This window comes from Myxocyprinus asiaticus, chromosome 34 (genome assembly GCF_019703515.2).
Source record: "Myxocyprinus asiaticus isolate MX2 ecotype Aquarium Trade chromosome 34, UBuf_Myxa_2, whole genome shotgun sequence".
Classification (NCBI taxonomy): domain Eukaryota; kingdom Metazoa; phylum Chordata; class Actinopteri; order Cypriniformes; family Catostomidae; genus Myxocyprinus; species Myxocyprinus asiaticus.
Window position 1 is genome coordinate 33,595,772 of NC_059377.1, and position 20,958 is coordinate 33,616,729.

At 37.2% G+C, this 20,958-nt stretch overlaps 1 protein-coding gene across 4 annotated transcripts in view; it reads right to left on the minus strand.

Moving 5' to 3' along the window:
- Window positions 1-20,958, minus strand: part of LOC127425678 (growth factor receptor-bound protein 10-like) — an 80,735-nt gene that overhangs the window by 29,402 nt on the left and 30,375 nt on the right. For all 4 annotated transcript variants that reach the window (XM_051671887.1, XM_051671888.1, XM_051671884.1 and 1 more), the window contains exons 4-5: window positions 19,127-19,379; window positions 13,970-14,105 (exon numbers count right to left, since the gene is read on the minus strand). In XM_051671887.1, coding sequence (XP_051527847.1) covers window positions 13,970-14,105; window positions 19,127-19,379 — 389 coding nt within the window. The remainder of the gene's footprint in view (window positions 1-13,969; window positions 14,106-19,126; window positions 19,380-20,958) is intronic.

Below are 20,958 nucleotides of genomic sequence, written 5' to 3' on the forward strand. Positions count from 1 at the left end.
AAATAAAGTTGTATACTTTATACTTTCAATTGCAAAATCAGCTTGAAATTGTGTGATATAAACTCAATTGCGACTTTATACGAAGTGTCAATATGAAGTCAACTGTTAAGAAATAAAGTCAGAATTGTGATATGTAATGTCAGAATTATCTTGTCTATTTTTTACTCCATGGTGGAATCAAGGTACCATAAATGACAGTTATCCAGCATGATTTGAGAATGTTCCAAATAGGATCTTGGTTATTTGAATGGAAGCAAAACAATCTGACCTTCTGTACAGCAAAAAAAATCTGCTACCATATGAATAGCAACCTAGAAACAGTGCTTAAAGAATTTTTTATATATTTCTTAATTTTACATCACAACTGTTCTTTGTTTTATTTTTTCATTTCCAGATTTAAATAAAGTTCCCAGATTTTTTATGTAGTTTCAGACTTTTGGTCCCTGCAGGATATTTATACCTTATAAATTTCCCAAGTTATCTATGATGCTGAAGTCTGGCACAAGAAGTGAAATGAATCCCTGTCTCACTGCACAGACAATGTTGAGTTCCAGCAATCATTGTGGGTTGAAACCGTTTCTCCTAAAATGTAATTTTCTAATCAACTGCCTATATTACACACCAGACACACAGATATACAGTATGCCAACTTGGACTTTCTACTGAGCAGAGCACAGTGTTAAGAATTAAGAGGGAAAGGGTGATTTTAGGAGAAGAGAGCATTATTTTCCCATGCTGTTGTTTTTAGTAATGTTGGGTCATGTTATCTCTAGGGGGTTTGTGTTGCAGTCAGCTGACTGGGGAGTGTGTGAGAGGGTTTGTGCATTTCGGAGTGTCTCCTTAGGCTCTGTTACACAGACTGAAGCAAACAGGCGTAAGGTGTACACACAGGGGTGGGGATGGGATCCACACGCACAGACTTATCTGACTCTACTGCGATGGTGTCTCCTTTCACAGCACAAATTTTTCAATGGGTCACCTGGGAAAAGATTTTTGGCAAAGGCTCTGCTAAATGGGGGTATTTCAGTTTGGATGCTTTTGTAACTAAGAATAAAAACGTTTTCACACAGCGATAATCATAAACCACATAAAAATAAGCATTTTTTTCTCCTTAAAAATCAAACTCATTAATACGAATAAGATGTGATATGCTAGGATATCAAGGCCAGAATAAGAATACAAATACATACCAATTTAAAGAATAGTTTTATTATATATATATATATATATATATATATATATATATATATATATATATATATATATATATATATATATATATATATATATATATATAAACACTGGCAGCCAAAAGTTTGGAATAATGTACAGATTTAGCTGTTTCTGAAGGAATTTGGTACTTTAATTCACCGAAAGTGGCATTCAACTGATCACAAAGTATAGTCAAGTCATTACTGATGTAAAAAAAACAGCACCATCACTATTTGAAAAAAAGTCATTTTTGATCAAATCTAGACAGTCCCCATTTCCAGCAGCCATCACTCCAACACCTTATCCTTGAATAATCATGCTAAATTGCTAATTTGGTACAAGAATTATATCAAAACACTGCTGAAAGCTATTTGGTTAAAAAAAATGGCAAAAACGAAACAGCTTTCGCCAAGAAACTCAGTCAATCATTGTTTTGAGCAATGAAAGCTTTGCAGTGCCTGAAATTGAATAAGATTTCATACAAAGGTGTACACTACAGTCTTCAAAGACAAAGGACAACTGGCTCTAACAAGGACAGAAAGAGATGTAGAAGGCCCAGATGTACAACTAAACAAGAGGGTAAGTACATCAGAGTCTCTAGTTTGAGAAATAGACGCCTCGCATGTCCTCAGCTGACAGCTTCATTGAATTCTACCCGCTAAACACCAGTTTCATGTACAACAGTAAAGAGAAGACTCAGGGGTGCAGGCCTTATGGGAAGAATTGCAAAAAGACACTTTTGAAACAGAAAAACAAAAAGAAAAGGTTAGAGTGGGAAAAGATACACAGACATTGGACAACAGATAATTGAAAAAGAGTGTTATGGATTTTAACCCCACTGAGCTTTTGTGGGATCAGCTAGACTGTAACCTGGTGCATGAGAAGTGCCCGACAAGACAGCCACATCTATGGCAAGTGCTACAGGAAGCGTGGAGTGAAATGTCACCCGAGTATTTGGACAAACTGACAGCTAGAATACCAAGGATCTGCAAAGCTGTCATTGCTGCATGTGGAGGATTTTTTGATGAGAACTCTCTGAAGTAGTTTAAGAAGTTCTGGAATTTTTTTCACGTTATTAATGTACTGACTATACATTGTGATCAGCTGAATGCCACTTTGCTGAATAAAAGTACCAATTTCTTTCCATAAGAGCAAAATCTGTACATTATTTCAACCTTTTGGCCACCAGTGTATGTATGCATGTATATATATATATATATATATATATATATATATTTGTTTTTTATTTTTTAAAAAAGCAATATTTTGGCAAGAAAGGCACATTTGGCACCCTAGATTATGACCTTTGCATGATTTTCTTTATATAAACAGCCTTTCTTACGCAGCATTTGGCATAAAATTTGTCTGTCTGACTGAATGTTTAAGCATCCATAAATTTGTGTGTTTTTCAGAATTAAAAACAATAAGCTCATCTATGATTGTTTACTCAACAGGCAGCAATCTTGGATACAATTACATAAAAATATGTATAGGGTTTTAATTGTATAGTTTGTCCAAAAATGAAAACTGTCATAATGTACTCACCCTCATGTCTTTCCAAACCCACTGGACATTCTCTTATGTGAAACACAAAAGGACATGTTTTAAGGAATATTGAGGGCCTTCTTTTCAATACAATGGCAGTTGATAGTGCCTCACTTAAAAAAGGACCTAAAATTATCATAAAAGCAATTCAATTAGACTCCTGCCTCATATTCCAAGTCTTCTGAAGAAGATTTGATTAGTTTTGGTGTGAAAGAACCACCATTTTTAAGCTTTAACCTTGTGCGACCCCGCATGCACAAGAATGGACATTGTATTTTGGCTTCACTACATGCAACACATAATTTAAATTAAATTTAAACTGATCTCAGTTCAGAAGACTCTATGCTGTAAGTAAAGGGTTACTCTTTAACGTACCGTGTCACGTGACAAAACAACATGGCACAGATCACAGCGGAGTTTGTCTTTGGGAGAAATGGCAACATTGTTTAAGAAACCCAATTACGTTTTTACACTGAAACCTGTTTGAGTCAAAAGATTGGAATCTCTAGTTTCATCCGTCATGCATTTGAAAAATGAGCGATTTATAGTGAAATGCCACGCTGCTAAACACAATGTACACTAATGTGTACTTAAGTGCATTTTCTTCCTTAGAAATCCTATATTTACTGTGCATTATTACATTGAGAATCAATGGGTTCATCCACAAACTGAAAAATATTGCTCTCAGAGGTTTTATATGGAGTTAGGATGAAAATAAGGTGCATTTAGAACTGTTCTGAGACTAGTAAATAGAGAGCATCCTATAGCTTTCCCATTTAGTTAAGTGCATTCACTCCTAATATCCGACCAAAAGTTCAGTTTCAGGCTAAAGATGATGTTTGGACCACTCAACATGTTTGGCAGACATGGGACAATGGTAATCAGTACATAGATTCCAAATGTTTCATGCTGAATTTCATTTCAACTTGGTTGGCAGTGATTGGATGATGCTGGCCGTTACTTTCAATCAGAATTATTTATGTTAATTTCTGATGTAATGTCTGTAATGTCTCAAAAACAAGAATAACCAACACTCCTTGAAATACAATAAACAATTTGATTTAAAAAAATAATAAAAATCTGACTTTCTATAACTTTGTATTATTTAAAATTTCACAAATTACAGTATGTGGACATCAATTTCTAGATAAACGTTTTTTTTTTTGCATGTTTCTTAGGGGCTACTAGTTAGTATTCAAAAAGGCACATGGAAAATGCACACAGTAGTCACGCTCTAGCCTCAGGAGGTTAAAGTGAGGCACTATTCACTGCTATTGTATTACAAAGATGGCCCATGATATTCATTAAAATATCTATTTTGTGCTCCTTTGTGACAACTGCTATTGTTAAATACTACATAAATAAATGTGAGATTAATTGAAATGTCACCTTTTGGTCATTTGCTACTTACAGTCTTACCTTAAATAAACAAGTCTGATGGAAATGTTACCAATGCATGACCGACCATGCCTCAGTCATACAAGAAATAATAAGTGACTGTGTATGTTGGGTAAACAAGGAATAAAATGTCATTAGGACCATATAGGTGGGTTTACAATTAAACAAATGCTTTTTGCGCTGTGCATAAAGAAACCACACGCCCATGAATTTATACATATACATAACTGTGAAAAGTCACATGGTAATATTTGTGTAACAAACTACTTGGAAATCCTCAGACAATCATTCATTGTACATGTAAAGTGCATTATGGTTAAAGGTAGATTGTGTAAATTAGGGTTCCTGTAGATCAACTGGGAAAGCATGGTGCTTGCAACGTCATGATAATGGGTACGATTCCCAGGGATCACACAAACTGAGAAAATGTACACCCTGAATACAATGTAAGTCACTTTGGATAAAAGCGTCTGCCAAATGCATAAATGTAAATGTGATTTCTGCGCCACTAGTATCATCAAATGGGAAATAATGCAACAACAATGATGATTTCAAACAGTATTCCCAAACACTCTCCCTTCTGTCATTGGTCAGACAAACAGATAGTCCTGCCCTAAAGTCATGCCACTGATTAAGCCAATGTTGCTGTATCGGGCCGCTCTGGACAGAAGCAATGGTCGGACAAAGCCACAACGTTTACACTTTTTGGGTAAATCAACCTAAGAATGGTCTACCTAAAATATTTTCTCCTATCCCAGTTTAAAATGAAGCGACAACTTTAACATCAATGACATGAGACATTCAGAGAGAAAAGAGAAAGTTGGGCCAAGACAAAGATAAATTCGATTTCTTCGATCTGGCAAAGCATGCATGCAAAGTCTCGTCAGCTGACTGCAACATCCCGAGGACAGACAAAAAAAGCCAACTTACAAAAAAAAAAAAAAAAAAAAAAAGAAGTGTTCTCCCATGCTGCTCAGAGCAGTTGGTTTCCAGTTATATGTTAACAATGTCAGCCTATCTTTAAAATCAGGCCAGTCTAAGGATGTTATGAGCATATCAGATTATCACTGCAGTCAAGTGAGGACACTATAGACCTAGGCAAGACAAACATCATTCAGTATAATACCTGATACATAATATCTGTTTTATAGTATTTTGTTATGCTGAAGAGACTGCTTGGTCTGATGGAGTCTTACTTCCCTGAGAAGAAAAAAAATCTGTAAATTCAAAAGACTTCAAATTTCTGCTGGGTAACTAATTGTAGACTACAACAAAAGCTTGGTGTGAGATTTTCACAGATTGACTTTAGTAGTTCATAACTTTCATCTGCTGGTTTTTAAGTGTGAATAGGTTTACATTTAACCCTTTAAGCTCTGAATTATAAAGAAAACATTTCCATTTTTTAAGGATATACACCAATCAGCCACAACATTAAAACCACCTGCCTAATATTGTGTAGAAATATATACAAAAATATATACAGTGCAAAATGTTTAATAAATTTGTCAACAAATGTCAAAGCTCTTGTTTAGTTTTGGTTTTAAGGACATTTTTTTATTAAGTTTTATATGATAAACCATTTTGGTGTTGGGTCACCACTTGAAATCCAATGTAAAATCGTGGTCCTGAAGCAAAACCAGTTGAGAACCACTGCAGATTTTCATACTCATAAAAAATATCTCTTGGAATTTTTTCCATTAGACAAAGACCCACAAAATAATGTCTGAAGTATCTTCCTCTAGTCAGCATTTGGCACTCATACTTTCCATTCATGGAAAGGTACATGAAGTCCCTATACAACATGTATACATTTCATCCTGTGAAAAGTTCATACAGCTACATCCAATGGCAGGTAATAACAACAACAATATAACCAGCTAAACTAACAACATTAACATCATAAATATGACCCAAAGCCTGCCAAGAGAAAATAATCCTATTCAGTCCTACTTTAAAGCCCATACAGAGGATGGCGGGTGTCTTAGTGATAATAAACAGGTACTGGAAAGCCAGAGATAGGTTAATGCAACAGTACAAACCTGTCATGTGATATCATCATTCTCAAATAAGAACCCAAGCCAACAGTCTGAACATTCTGTTCTCTCTTGGCATATGTATACATTTGTGTAAACCTCAGACCTGATAGACACCATAAAATGCTGCTGTAATGTTTTGAATTGTTGCTATGTGTGTGCTCCAAAAAAAAAAAAAAAATTCCTATCCACCCTGACTGACAACAAAGAGGACCAGTTTAACAAACACGTTAGGTGTCATCGTCGCTCTCGCACAAACACACACAGATGTGTTTGTGTTGGTTTTGCATATGTTGCTCAAACTCCATCACTTGTCATTTTATTTTCAGACTTTTATGAGAGTCTTCAGGCCCTGGTGTTGTTTTGCACTGAACAAACACTCAGACACGCACCCCCTGTGGCTTCATGCGCTTTGGCACAATGCCATTAATCACTCACTCAGAATCCAGCGGTCATGGCAGGTTCAACGCTTGATACTTGAGTTACTACATCAGAGATGGATCACTCATGCACAGAATACACTTAGTATTTGAATGTGCATAAGAGGAAAGCCGTAACATGAGGTGGGGTCCAAAACTCTGAAAATCACACTGAAAATCATTGCATTTATTTATTTATTTATTTTATTTTTTTAAGATTTTGAAATATTTAAAACAGTGATGACGTAAAACGAATAAGACATTTATAAGATTATGCACTATTTCTAAGTCACTAATCAAAAACACAATTTGAAACACTGACCAAATTGACTTGTTTTTACAAAGGGTTTCAATCCTTGCTTTCACTGAAGCACATAAGATGTGCTCTTTGGATCATTCTCAATTCATGCTGGATAACATGGGTCAACAGATTTTGCATAAACTTGTGGAGTCCATGCCAGCTCAAGTGAACTGCTGTTATTAAAGCTAAAGGGGGATATGGGTCATTGACAAAAAAAGGTTGTCTGAGGTGATAAAAATGAGAAGGCATTACATTTTATTTATTTAAAACACATGGGTCAAGTTTGTGCAAATGTAATCTTTGTGTCCATATTTTGAATAAAGATTTATAGCATTTTCGACAAAAACATTGATTTAATGACTTTAAAAATGTGGTGTAACCATCAAGTAAAAAGGTATTAACATACTTTCCTTGGACCTTGAATGCATGAGTGTATGCAACTTAATAATAAAAAAATAAAAAAATAAAAAAACTTATTTTCAAGGTAAAAAATATTTTGTACAAATATAATGAATTTAGTTTCCTCAGGGTACTACCATATGGCCTGAACAAAATGTGCCTTTTCATAAAAATGTCAAAATATTGATATTTAGTGATTTGACAAAATCAAAAATAAAACTGTTTTATGATTTGTCACATGACAACAAAACGGCTACCTTTATGTTGGTTACACCACATGACTTTGGTTTGCTGGACAAAAGTTTTTAAAACATTAATATTTTAAAATTGTTATTTTGATAAATAATCATAAATGATTATTCCAAACTACTCATGCCAGCACTTTTTTTCAAGTATTTCAGTTTTTTTTTTTACTATCACATGAAAATTTTACAATTATTTTAATCTTAGTAATTGAAACATTTTCTTTATATAAGAGTTGTACTCAAGTAATTGTTTTGTGTAAATTACATTTGTAATGAATTTTGCAATAATTTAATAGATCTGCAAAAAAAAAAAAAAAAAAAAGAAGAAAAAAAAAGAAAACAAAACGTCAGGTCATTGACCCACATACCAAATACTACTAAATGTTCAATTTAACCTTTCACTCAAATTGTTATGCTGGCAATATAATTTATAATGGAAAACAATTGTATTAAATTAGGAAAAAAATTAAAATAGAAGCATTTTTACTAGTGGCCTCAAACCAGAAAAAAATGTAATGTAAGAGAGAAATACATGCAAAGGGAAGGAAAATATAGTCTACTGAATATTAACAAGTCCTAATGTGTCTGACCTGTACTCTCTTGCCAAACACACACGCACACCTCTAAAATGTTACAAAAATAAGCAAGCTTAAAGTCAAAGTAAACATGCAATTAAAACTGCAAAACTGACCAAATGAACTTTTTCTTTTTATTTATTTTTTATTTTCTCCCCTTTTCTCCCCAATTTGGAATGCCCAATTCCCAATGTGCTCCAAGTCCTCGTGGTGGCGTAATGACTCGCCTCAATCTGGGTGGCAGAGGACGAATCTCAGTTGCCTCCGCGCCTGATACAGTCAATCGCCTTAACACGTGGCTTGTTGAGCGTGTTACCGCGGAGATGTAGCGCGTGTGGAGGCTTCACGCTATTCTATGCGGCATCCATGCACAACTCACCATGTGCCCCATCAAGAGCGAGAACCACACATTATAGTGACCACGAGGAGGTTACCCCTGTGACTCTACCCTCCCTAGCAACTGGGCCAATTTGGTTGCTTAGGAGACCTGGCTGGAGGAGTCACTCAGCACACCCTGGATTCGAACTTGCGACTCCAGGGATGGTAGTCAGCATCAATACTCGCTGAGCTACCCAGGCCCCCCCAAATTTACTTTCTTAATGTATGTTCCTGGTCTTATTGTGAACAATAAATCCAATGCAATGATTTGTATAAATTTTTAAGTGTGGCTTAAGTGTCCAAATACTTTCTTAAGCTACTATTTACAGATCATACTGTATTTAGAGAATGCAAATGTGTACAACATATAAATGCTTTCACCTGTCTAAAATCTCACAGATTTGGTCTACTGTGTATTTGAGCAAGTCAGAGCATAATCTTGTCTTGTCTACATTAGGACAGCGCCAGTATAAACGCAAAGATACACAGACAAACACACAAACACAAAGAACTCTGTGTAATGCAAAGCATGCACAAGAAATTATAAGATTCCATCTTTGTCACGCAAACTGACAGAGCTCACAAGCACCTGATTATAGTAGCACAAACACACTGTCACTATCACACACACAACATAATTTATTCCATTCCCACGCTCTGTAAGAGACCATTAACTATATTGAGCAATGTGTGGTGTGCCCACGCCATGCTCGCCATTGCCTGGGCAGTGCTGTCTGATGCCCTGCGGTCACTAAGGTTCAGACAATCCTCGTGAGAACATTAAGAAACCATGTGTTTAAATAACCCAATGACAGCATTTTTCTGTGATAACATCATGTCCAAAGTAATGCCCAAAGATAATGAGGCCTTTAAATTCCTACTAGTGGTCTGTGCTGCCTATAAAAGTGGTTTTGCTTCAGGTCTCAGAGTTTACATTGGAGTGGTGACCCAACATGGTACCAAACTTGTTTATCATTCAAACCTGAACAAACATTTGATTAATATTATGATGAACTGCATAGGCCCAACAATATGCAAAATTATCAACATCAGCAACAAGTTACAGGATTGTTTTCTCCCTTTTACAGGGCTCCCAGTCTTTTGACCAATGGATTTCCATGACTTTGCCATAACCTTTCCAGTCGTTCACGATTACTGAATAATATTTGTTAAAATCATTTTAGAGGCTGCACTCACAATAAGCCATTTCTTTGAGCCGAGCATAGCGGGAAAAATGGTGTATTCACTATAGAAATTTCCATAACTTTTCTAGGACTTAAAGGAACATTTTAAGCTATATCGACAGCATTTGTGGCATAATATTGATTAACACAAAAATGTATTTCAACTCGCCCCGCCTTTTCTTTAAAAAAAGCACAAATCTGGGTTAAAGCGAGGCACTTACAATGGAAGTGAATAGGGAATAAATTTTTGCGGTAATCGACATTATACAAAGAAACAAATGGTTTTGCACTTCATTGTGGGATCAAAACCATCTTACATGATCAGGATGTCCCATAATTCTTGATGATGAAACTTGCACCTCAGCAGACTGCCTTGGGTTCAACCTCTCAGCTAACGTCATGTCCTGTTTTCGAATAGTTTCAGTTGTTCTAGATTCACTCAAGGGCGAAAGCACTCAAGGGGAGGACGACCATGTTTTCAAACAATTCTCAGACATTGCAAATAATCTTTTGACTCCTTGTCTAGAAGTAGAATCTTTTCCAGCTGTGTGTTCAAAGGAACCACAAAGGAGCCTTTGTGTCCAATACTAAATGACTCAACGATCTTCCCATCCTGTGTTGATTCAAAGGTCTCCTCTGATGTTCATAATGCCTAATTTATTATGTCCCATGTAATGGGCCAAGCTGTGGGATTATAGATGTCATTATTGTACATTAGACTATATGGTATCCTAACATTTCTGTATTTTTTTTTCTCCCCTTTTCTCCCCAATTTGGAATGCCCAATTCCCAATGTGCTCTAGGTCCTCATGGTGGGGTAGTGACTCGCCTCAATCCGGGTGGCGGTGGACAATCTCAGTTGCCTCCGCGTCTGAGATCGTCAATCAGGCGCATCTTATCACGTGGCTTGTTGAGCACGTTACCGCAGAGATATAGCGCTATTCATGCTATTCTCCGCGGCATCCACGCACAACACACCACACGCCCCACCGAGAGCGAGAACCACATTATAGCGATCACGAGGAGGTTACCCCATGTGACTCTACCCTCCCTAGCAACTGGGACAATTTTGGTTGCTTAGGAGACCTGGCTGGAGTCACTCAGCACGCCCTGGATTCGAACTGGCGAATCCAGTGGTGGTAGTCAGCATCTTTGCTTGCTGAGATACCCAGGCCTCCAACATTTCTGTATATTAAAGCCCCCAACACACTTTGCGCTCCATTCAAACACTTCCAAAAAGAGCGAGACCGTAATGCAAGCTCATGTGAAAAATCTTCGCAGTTCGCTGCTTAATTTATTTATTTTTTACATTTGGTGAACTCTGATCTGCAAATCTGGATGATGAAAAAAAACATACAGTATGACCAATAGAAGATCGAAACATCACACACTGACCTCTTGGCTGACCTCTTGCCTGCTAAATGCCTAGTGTAACCGCCCCTTAATCTTGGAAGAAAACATATCCTTAGACCTAGAATCAAAGTAGTGTTGCCAACTGTCCCATATTAGCAAAGACATCCTGTTTTTTTTTTTTTTTTTAAGAAAAGATTTTGACAAAGACAAAAAGTACAATCCTGTATACTTAAACACTTTTATGAGGGAAATAATTACACATCCCATAAGGGAAATAATTACTCATCCCATAATCGCATCAAAAGCTATGGTTTAATCTAAAACTACTGACTTACCTTAACACCTAAAATCACACAAGTTTGTCACAAAATATTCAGATATATACAAATATTTATGTAGTTTGAGAGTATAGGAAGACTCGACTACATTGTAACATCATTTGAAGTGCTTCATTTAGTTTTTGCAATTTTATGATTAAACAAGTTTTTTTTTTTTTTTTTATAAATTAAGCTGACACTGACTTATGACTTATGGATATCTAAACAACCTCTGAGCTCATGAGTCTTTCTTGAAAGGTTTATACATTATAGGTATATACATTGTTTAAATCAATTTCTGGATAGATGGACGGACGGATAAAGCGAAGGTAAAATTGTAAATAAATATTGATGTTGTGCTGAATGAATAGCAGCTACAGGACCATAGGGTACAACTCAAAAGTGGACAAAGAAGTGATGGATAGACTGTCTTTCCCCCCAAGGTAATGACAGCATCAAAATAACCATATTCACATGAAAAAACACAACGCACAGAACATCACAAGATGTAACCCCACCCGAGGTGAGGTCACTGCAGTCAAGAAATGAAAACACAGAGCCATTCCACAACTACCCTTAAACTTCAAAGCTATAATATCGCTCCAGGGATGCCTTAAAGTCATAGTTCACCCAAAAATACAAATGTGTTTCACAGAAGAAAGTTATACAGGTTTGAAACAACAAGAGGGTGAGTAAAATATAAAAGAAATTTCATTTTGGGGAAAATTACAAATGAAAATATGTAATACCCATGGAATTCCTTCTAATGGGCTTGTCCATGCCAATGTGTATAAATAAAAGTTTTTCTTTTTTTTTTTTTTCTTCTTTCAAACAGACAGGGAATTGTGGGAAAGGACAGAGAGGAAGAAGGAAGGGCCGAGACTGCTGGCAAAGATTTGGACAAATATACACATCCCCACACACTCAAACACGGGTGGAAATGCAAGTTGCGTGTGAAAGGAAAGCCACTCTCATCTCCGAGAAAATGGTCTCCGCTCGGAGGATGCTGAGGAATGATACAATGAGGTGAAGGGCCAAAAAGGAGACTGACGCTTTTCCTTTCAGGATCTCAGAGTCCTGACAATTGTTAAAAAAAAAAAAAAAAAAAAAAAAAAACACTTACGCAGATATATAGTAGGGCAAAAACACCTTATGTAACAAAAGTACACACTTTAAAAGTACAAGCTTTATAAACAATCTGGCTGGCTGGCTGACCCCATCCAAAGTCCAAGCAGAGTGTACAAGGTGTACAAAAGATTAATGAGGAAATGTTCTGTGCAATGGCAATGTGCTAATAAGCTTTCTGAGAGTCAATAGTTCTGTTTGACAACTTGCTAGCTTAGCATAGCCTACACAAATAATGCGTGAAATGGATTCATGCCTTTATATATAAATGAAACTATTTTCTATCAGTACTTGTCAATCAATATAATGATTTTTATAACAATCATTTCCATCGAGTTTGCTATCTTTGATTAAATCTTTTACAGAGGCTTGTTGCAAATGGATTGCTTATCCGCGAAGAACAGTGGTGTAAGCACCAAATGTAACTGGGGAAGACATGTCCTCCACACTTCTAGAAATTTGTAAGTTTGTCGGAAAAATTTAGAAAAACTATACATTATATTTTAAGAGTTAGAAATATAGTTTGGAAACCGTGCAAAGAAATAGTAGCCAAATGCAAAAAAAAACAACAGTGGACTGATCAAATACACAGGTGGTAACTCGGCCAGCACCACTTGCTTTTTATCGAGGACTGCTGGGTGAGAATAGTCAGGTTTGTTGTCATTTTTCCTAGGGCTGTCAATTTAATGCAATAATTCAGTGCGATTAATAATATAAAAAATAATGCGTAAAAAATGTATGCAATTAATCATGTCTCCGGACCGTAATAAGGAATATTCCTACCATCGGAGCAATTCAAGCTTGAAGTACCACCTGTTTTCTCCAGGGAGCAGTAAGCGAAACTCCAGCTGTATAGGCAATGAGCAGCTTATACAGAGAACAACTAACCACACTCACCGACGGCAGACAGCACAAGATGAGAGCACGTTCTTGCGTTCAAACACTTGGAGTGCAAATCCGAATGCAAGGATTTCAAAATGTCAAAGCATACATATAAGATTTCATTAGACCCATTAAGACAAGGTGTAAATATTGGTTGAGACCATATTAATGTGTAAATAATAAGACAATATTACAATTACATTAGATATAAGATAATGTGATATAATAGGATCAATGAGCTACCGTAACATTACGGCACCTAATTATTATTCACAAGTCAAGCTAATAAGATCTCAATTGCCATCAGAAAACATTTGCTGCCACACCAGCAATAACATTTTTGTTACTGAATTATTCTCCAATCATGTGAGTTTCTCTAACTCACAAAGATAATCCTAACCAAACTATATGTACTTACACTCTTAAGGTTTTTTCTTATGGATATACACAAGAACACAGATTAGAGAACACCAGACATGCTGAAACTGGGAAGAAAGGTTCAAGTCTCATACCTGCAATAAATAACTCACAAATCATCTCATGTTTATGTGATGGATTATAGCTACAGGGCTCAGAGCCCCAGTGTCTGTTGTCAACTCTTACATGTGACTCTGATGGCTGAGGCAGAGATCCAGGGCTGAGCACAGGAGATCCCGATGGGCTGCACAGTTCAGGGAAAGGGTTCGGAATCGCTGGCAAAGAAACTGGACGAACCTGTAGCTCTTCCGCTTGTAGACGCCTACAATGGGAGAGAAAAAACAAAAAACAAAAAACATTGTACTTAAAACTTGTCCTGTTGTTCTGAAAAATTTATTTCCAACTCCCAGTAGGACTGGGAGATACAGTTAACACAACTGCATCTTATTATATTATATTGCATTTCAATATTTATGTATTGTCTTGTGTATTTATGTATTGACAAACTGCTTATTTTCCTCATTTGCATCTGCTAAATGACTAAATGTAAATGCCTATGAAATCAAGATTTACGGGACATGCTAACAGTGTAAGATGGTTTTGATCCCTCAATGAAGTAGAAAACCAGGAAATATTCCAGGTTCAATACAAGTTAAGCTCAATCGACAGCATTTGTGGCAAAAAAAAAAAAAAAAAAAAAAAAATCAAAAGTTACAGTGAGGCAGTTACAATGGAAGTAAATGGGGCCAAATTTTAGAGGGTTAAAAGACAATAACATGAAGCTTAGAATTTTATAAAAGCACATACATTAATTCTTCTGTTCAAAATTGTGTAATGAGCTGTAAAGTTGTTTAAATAGTCATTTTAGGATTTCAGGGTTTGTTACATTACATCGTCATGGCAACGAAGCTGTAAAATTGACTAATTTTACATAGAAAAGATCAGCAAGCTATTTTCTCACACTAAAATAATGTTAACACGCATACTGTTTATGTATTATGGCTATACTTTTGAAACATTGAGTATTTTTATGTTTACGAATTGGCCCCCATTCACTTCCATTGTAAGTGCCTCACTGTAACCCAGATTTTAGTCGAAATTAATTTTTGTGGTAATCAACATTATGCCACAAATGCTGTCAATTAAGCTAAACTTGTTACTTCAACTCAATATTTCTTTCAATTTATATCACCAGCAATTTCATCACAAATATGCCCCTATAAAGTCAAACTTTACCACCTTGTTAGATTCATCTCCACTAAGTTCACTGGCTCATTAACCATGCACTACTCCTAATATCATGGACCATATCTATATTTTAATCAATATTAAAAATGTGTAGGGAATTCAGCAAGACTTCAGTGCCATAAAGTGATAAGTTATAAGCATCCGCATGAAATTACGGATTCTACTAAAGGATACATGAATGAAACGGAGCAATTTGAAACGCAGTTAGGCAGCTGAGAATCGGTTCATGAACTCTTGCAGTGTTCCGCGGAGTTCAGCAGACAGACACATAGCCTACAGATGCTAAACTTGTCTGTGTGTCTTTGATCCACATCAATGAGACTGGGAATAATACATGAATGTATGAAGGTAAAATAGTGCCTAAATGATTTGCATGCGCAGGGTATGATTTGTGAAAGTGTAAATGGAATTGCAAGCAAAATTAGCTTTTCATGTGCAAGGAATGTTTTGTGCCTAAACATGGCCAAAAACATTGCAAACCTACAATCAGCGATATGAAAGCAAAGAAAGGGTGTAATGAACAGCAAAACGGATTCACCACACAGAATCAGTCAGTATGTGTAAAATAAACTTCTGCAAATGTGTAAATGACTTGTGTTTGTGGCATAAATATTTTCCAGAAATAATCTGATATACACCGTTCTGTCTTCCCTTTTGTTGCGCTCACATTTTTGGCACAAATTTCTCATTGAAAAGAGTTTTGCAAGCACGAGGGGGAAGGCGGGTCTACCTGCTTCTAGTAACCAATCAAATGAGGTTTTCCTTGAGCAGTTTAATCTGACCTGATTGGTTTAATAACGTGACAGACAGTTTATTCATATGGCTAAGCGTCGTTCCTCTGGGTATCTCTCCTCTCTTAAATATTAAACTTAAATGTGCAATATGTAACAATTTTCTTTTTTGCCAATGTGTGAATGGCTTGTAACGCAACTTAAAAAATGAGCCCTTCCCGGACTTCCTAGGTTGCCTATTAAAGCCTGTAGACTGATTTTCATACGAAGGGAGCGGGTCAGTTTTGCCGGGAAAATCCAAAGGATGTGACGTTTATGCGCGCTCCCGAGAGCCTTGCCTCAGTAATAGCCTTTCTTCCGCTATTCAACAGCGACAACAAACTGCAAAACTAGGTAACGTTATCTTAGAGATGGAATCCAGCAAACGTCCGGCTCCCAGCACAACACTGACTCCTCCTCCGAGTAAGCCAAAAAAAAAAAAAACATTTATCTACTGAATCCCGTCTGGCTAAGCGGGAACGTGATCGTGGTCAAGCGAAAACAAAAGTGAACATCGGCAGGGCATTTGATTCCTGGAGGGACCTTCGTTTGGTTTTGGGGATCAAAACAGACCCTGAATTAGCATTCTTCTTATTGGACAGGTAAGCTTACATAACTGCAAAGCATGTGCAATATAGTGCCATAAGAATTGATCTGTGTAATTTTAGCTAACTTGATCTTGCCTGCTAACACTGACGAATTGCAAGCTACCTTGCTTCGTAATTTTCAAATAAATTCAACGATCTTCTCTTAATACTAAAGGTCAGATACACAGAATAAATTTAAGCAAATACACTGGTTTCTTGATCGTAGTACAACGTATTACATACAAAACATACAATAGTGCAACATAAATGTGCAGTGCAACAGTAAACTCTTTGGTATAGTTCTGTAGTATGTAGCTGTATGTGTGTATCAGTATGCTATGTTAGCTGATAAGTAGTTTTAGTTTAATCTCAAAGTTTGTAGTAAAACAATCATAACTGTGTAATTTCAAATATACAACCTCATCTGTCAGCATGATGCCGGTGGATCACGTTCAGTCTCTTTGTACGTTACGTCATTGTTTTGGATGCTCGCTCGCATCCATATGGAGTGTGTGCACGAGCTGGCTGCAGTTCACTTAACGGCCACAGGTGTCATAAATAACAAGGGTTTCTGAATCTTACATACTGCACCTTTAAATATTAATACACACACGTTCTTTTATTGTAAGAGTAAAGTTGAGCCGACACCTTTTATTGATATAAACATGATTCTCAGTCTGGTGTTCAAATGTTTCTTCTTGTTTGTGCCAAAATTGTGAAATTTGTGTCAAAAGTGTGATAGCAACAAACAGGAAGACGGAACAGTGTATATCGGATTATTTCAGGAAAATATTTAGGCCTATGGCACAAACACAATTCATTTACTTGTTTGCAGTAGTTTATTTTACACATACAGACTGATTCTACGTGGTGAATCCGTTTTGCTGTTCATGACACCCTTTCTTTGCTTGCACATCGCTGATTGCAGGTTTGCAATGTTTTTGGCCATGTTTAGGCACAAAAATAGTGCCAAAAGTGTAAACATAAAAAAAAAGGAAGTCAGAAGAATACAGACCACATTTACTTTGTGTCAATATGAAATTACAGATTCACAACACATGAATTACACTTATGCAAAGCATTAAAGTATTGCTAATATTTTTTTCTCATGCTTGCAACTTGATTTACACATTTACAAAACACATTTTTCTATCAAGCTTATAACTTTTTTTATGCTTTTACAAATCTCACCCTGCGCATGCAAATCATTTAGGCACTATTTTACCTTCATATGAATGCTTCAGAGCGACCATATAACAGAAAAACTGAGGGAATTTTTTAAATCCGAACCGTAGCAAGGGGTGGGACATTCAGGGTTCATGGCCGAGTCAGAACGAAAGACTGTGTCTGTGTGTGTGTGTGTGTGTGTGTGTGTGTGTGTGTGTGTGTGTGTGTGTGTGTGTGTGTGTGCGTGTGTGTGGAGACGGGAACCTCTGAGTGAACCCATCTCGGTGTGTATGCGTGTGAAACTACACCCCGCTGTCATGGAGATCAGAGAAGAGCGGATAAAAGACAGAAAGGTGAGGTGTAGACTAGCTGATTAGAACAAGCAGTTTGAGAGGATTTCAGAGAGGATGTAGGAAAAGATTTTGACCATGAATGACTATGAGAGAAGACTTACACAGTTAACAGTTGTGAAGCCTTTGGGTTTACCTGGATTTCTGCATAAATGATCAAAATTTGATCTGATCTTCAACTATGTCACAACTGAAGACAAACAGTCTGCTTAACACTCAAACAATGATATCTTTTAATGTCTTTATAGAATGCAGTGTGTAAACATTCTAGTCGGTCTATGTTGTTAACGATTGTTATTTACCTGTGGGAAAGTATGAATATTATTATTTACATCTCAAGCTGTGGAATTCTGAAACAATGTGATAAATAAACTACTTAACCAATTATATCATCAATGATTGGATGAGGGATTTTCAAATGAACTTTGTTAATTACTGCCTGTGATACAACCTGGGTTCCCACACCTTGACTTTTGAAAAATGGATTTCCATGACTTTGTCATGATTATTGGATAAAGATTTTTAAAAAGTAATTTTATAGTAAATTCAAGACTATCTAATGAAACATTTTAACGCTGAACATAACTTGAAAAAAATATATATATTCAGTTCCATGACTTTCCATAAATTTGTAAGATTTCTGTGACTTTCCAAGCTTGGAAAAATCACAATTTAAAAATTCTGATATTTCTAGGTCTTTGACTGAACTTTGTGTATTCATCAATTGTGCAACAGTTTCACACACATTCGATGTTTCACAAAAACATTTGTCTTATGATGGTTATTTTATATCTTCTCCTTTAGAAGGTCAATAGCAATTATCAAGCTTAGATTTCCAAACATTCCTTTAGCAAATAGAATAGAATGGAAGTAGAACAAGGAGTCCTGAAACAGATGGCAAGGCCCCCACAGAGAACAGATCTCAATATCGAGTCAGTCTGGGATAACATGGAGACAGAAGCAATTAAATCCACAGAACTGTGGCAAGTCCTCCATTTTACTGAAACAACCTATCTGTGTGTTCCTAGGAGAATTGGTGCTATTTTAAAGGCATAGGGTGGTGTTGATATATTGATGTTTTTTTTTTGTTTGTTTTTTTTTATGTTTACTGCACTTTGTATGAAGTTAAATGATAAATACAAATGACTCATGGTATTATTTTTGGAAACATCCTCACTATACAAATTTTATTTATAACTTCCTAAAACTTTGACATATTACCTGACAGCCTGTATGTGCATGGGCTGAGATCGCCGGAACTTTTGGGCAGGAGAGTGGAGGGCCATCACTTTATTACTAGGAGCCTGTGGCAGTGAGGCCACTCTGTTGCCATGGACCCCATTGCCATCACTGCTATGCAAGAGGGGGGCAGAGTCCGAGTGCTGCGCTCCGCAGGTTGTATAGAGGCTCTCATAGGATGAAAGAGAGGCCATGTCATTCACCAGTGCCTCAAGATCAACATCATCATCTATAGCTAAAGACAGAGAAACAAAGAGAAGCAGAGAAAAAAAAATATCAACAACAGCAGTACTGTTAATCAAGAATGCATATAGCATATAATAGCAGTAGCCTAAGCAATAACACAAAATTCATATACAACAGGCATACAAGTCAGTTTTTAGGGCAGAATAAGTGTAATTATACTGTACCTGTATGGACACTGAATTTGAAACATCCCAATATAACCATCATATACACTGATGAGCCAAAACATTATGACCACTTGCCTAATATGCTGTTTGTCCTCCGTGTGCAGCCAAAACTGCACCGACCCGCCGCGGCATGGACCCCTGAAGGTGTCCTGTGGTATCTGGCACAAAGACATTAGCAGCAGATACTTTAAGTCCTGTAAGTTGCGAGGTGGAGCTGCCATGGATCCATGGATGGAGTTGTTGGTACAGCACATCCCACAGGTGCCCAATCGGACTGAGATCTGGGGAATCTGGAGGCCAAGGCAACACCTTGAACCCTTCATTATGTTCCTCAAACCATTCCCGAACAATGTGTGCAGTGTGGCAGGGCGCATTATCCTGCTGAAAGATGTTTTGGTATTTGGCATGTCAAATTGCCAATGCAGAACATTGCCCAGAGCATCACACTCCCTCCACCGGCTTGTCATTTTCCCACAGTGCATCCTATTGCCATCACTTCTCCAGGTAAACAGCGCAAACATACACCGTCCATGTGATGTAAAAGAAACATGGACTCATCGCACCAGGCGAACTTCTTCCACTGCTCCAAGGTCCAGTTCCGACACTCGCGTGCCCACTGTAGGCGCTTTCGACGGTGGACAGGGGGCATCATGGGCAGCCCCATACGCAGCAGGGTGTGATGCACTGTGTTTTGTGACACATTCCTCCCATAACCATAATTACAATTTTCTGTGACTTGTGCCACAGTAGACATTCTGTCGGTTTGGACCAGATGGGATAGTCTTCGTTGCCCTCATGCATCAATGAGCCTTGGGCGCCCAACATCCTGTCGCTGGTTTGTGGTTTGTCCCTTCTTGGACCACTGTAGGTAGGTACAATCCACTGCTGACCAGGAGCACCCCACAAGCCTTGTCGTTTCAGAGATGCTCTAACCCACTCATCTAGCCATAACAAGTTGGCCCTTGTCAAAGCCACTAAGGTCTTTACTCCTGCCCATTTCTCCTGTATTCAACATGTTGACTACGAGAACTGATTGTTCGCTTACCATCTAATCTACCCAGACCTTGACATGTGGCCTTGTTAGATTATGATCAATGTTTTCACTTCACCTGTGTTTAGTTTAATTCCATTTCATTTCAATTCCAAAGTGCAAATCTATTTAGTCAATTGAGGCTAGTCAGGTTCTGAGACAGCAAGACTTTCTCACACTGTCACCAGCATGTTTGACTGTTGGCATCATGTTTTTAGTGTGGAATGCTTATTTTGCTTCATGCCAGATATAATGGGACCCATGTCATCCAAAATGTTACATTTTTGACTCGCAGAACATTCCTCCAAAAGCCTTGGGGACCAGCCAGGTGCTTCTTGGCAAATGAAAGAGGAGTGTTTATGTCGCTGGTC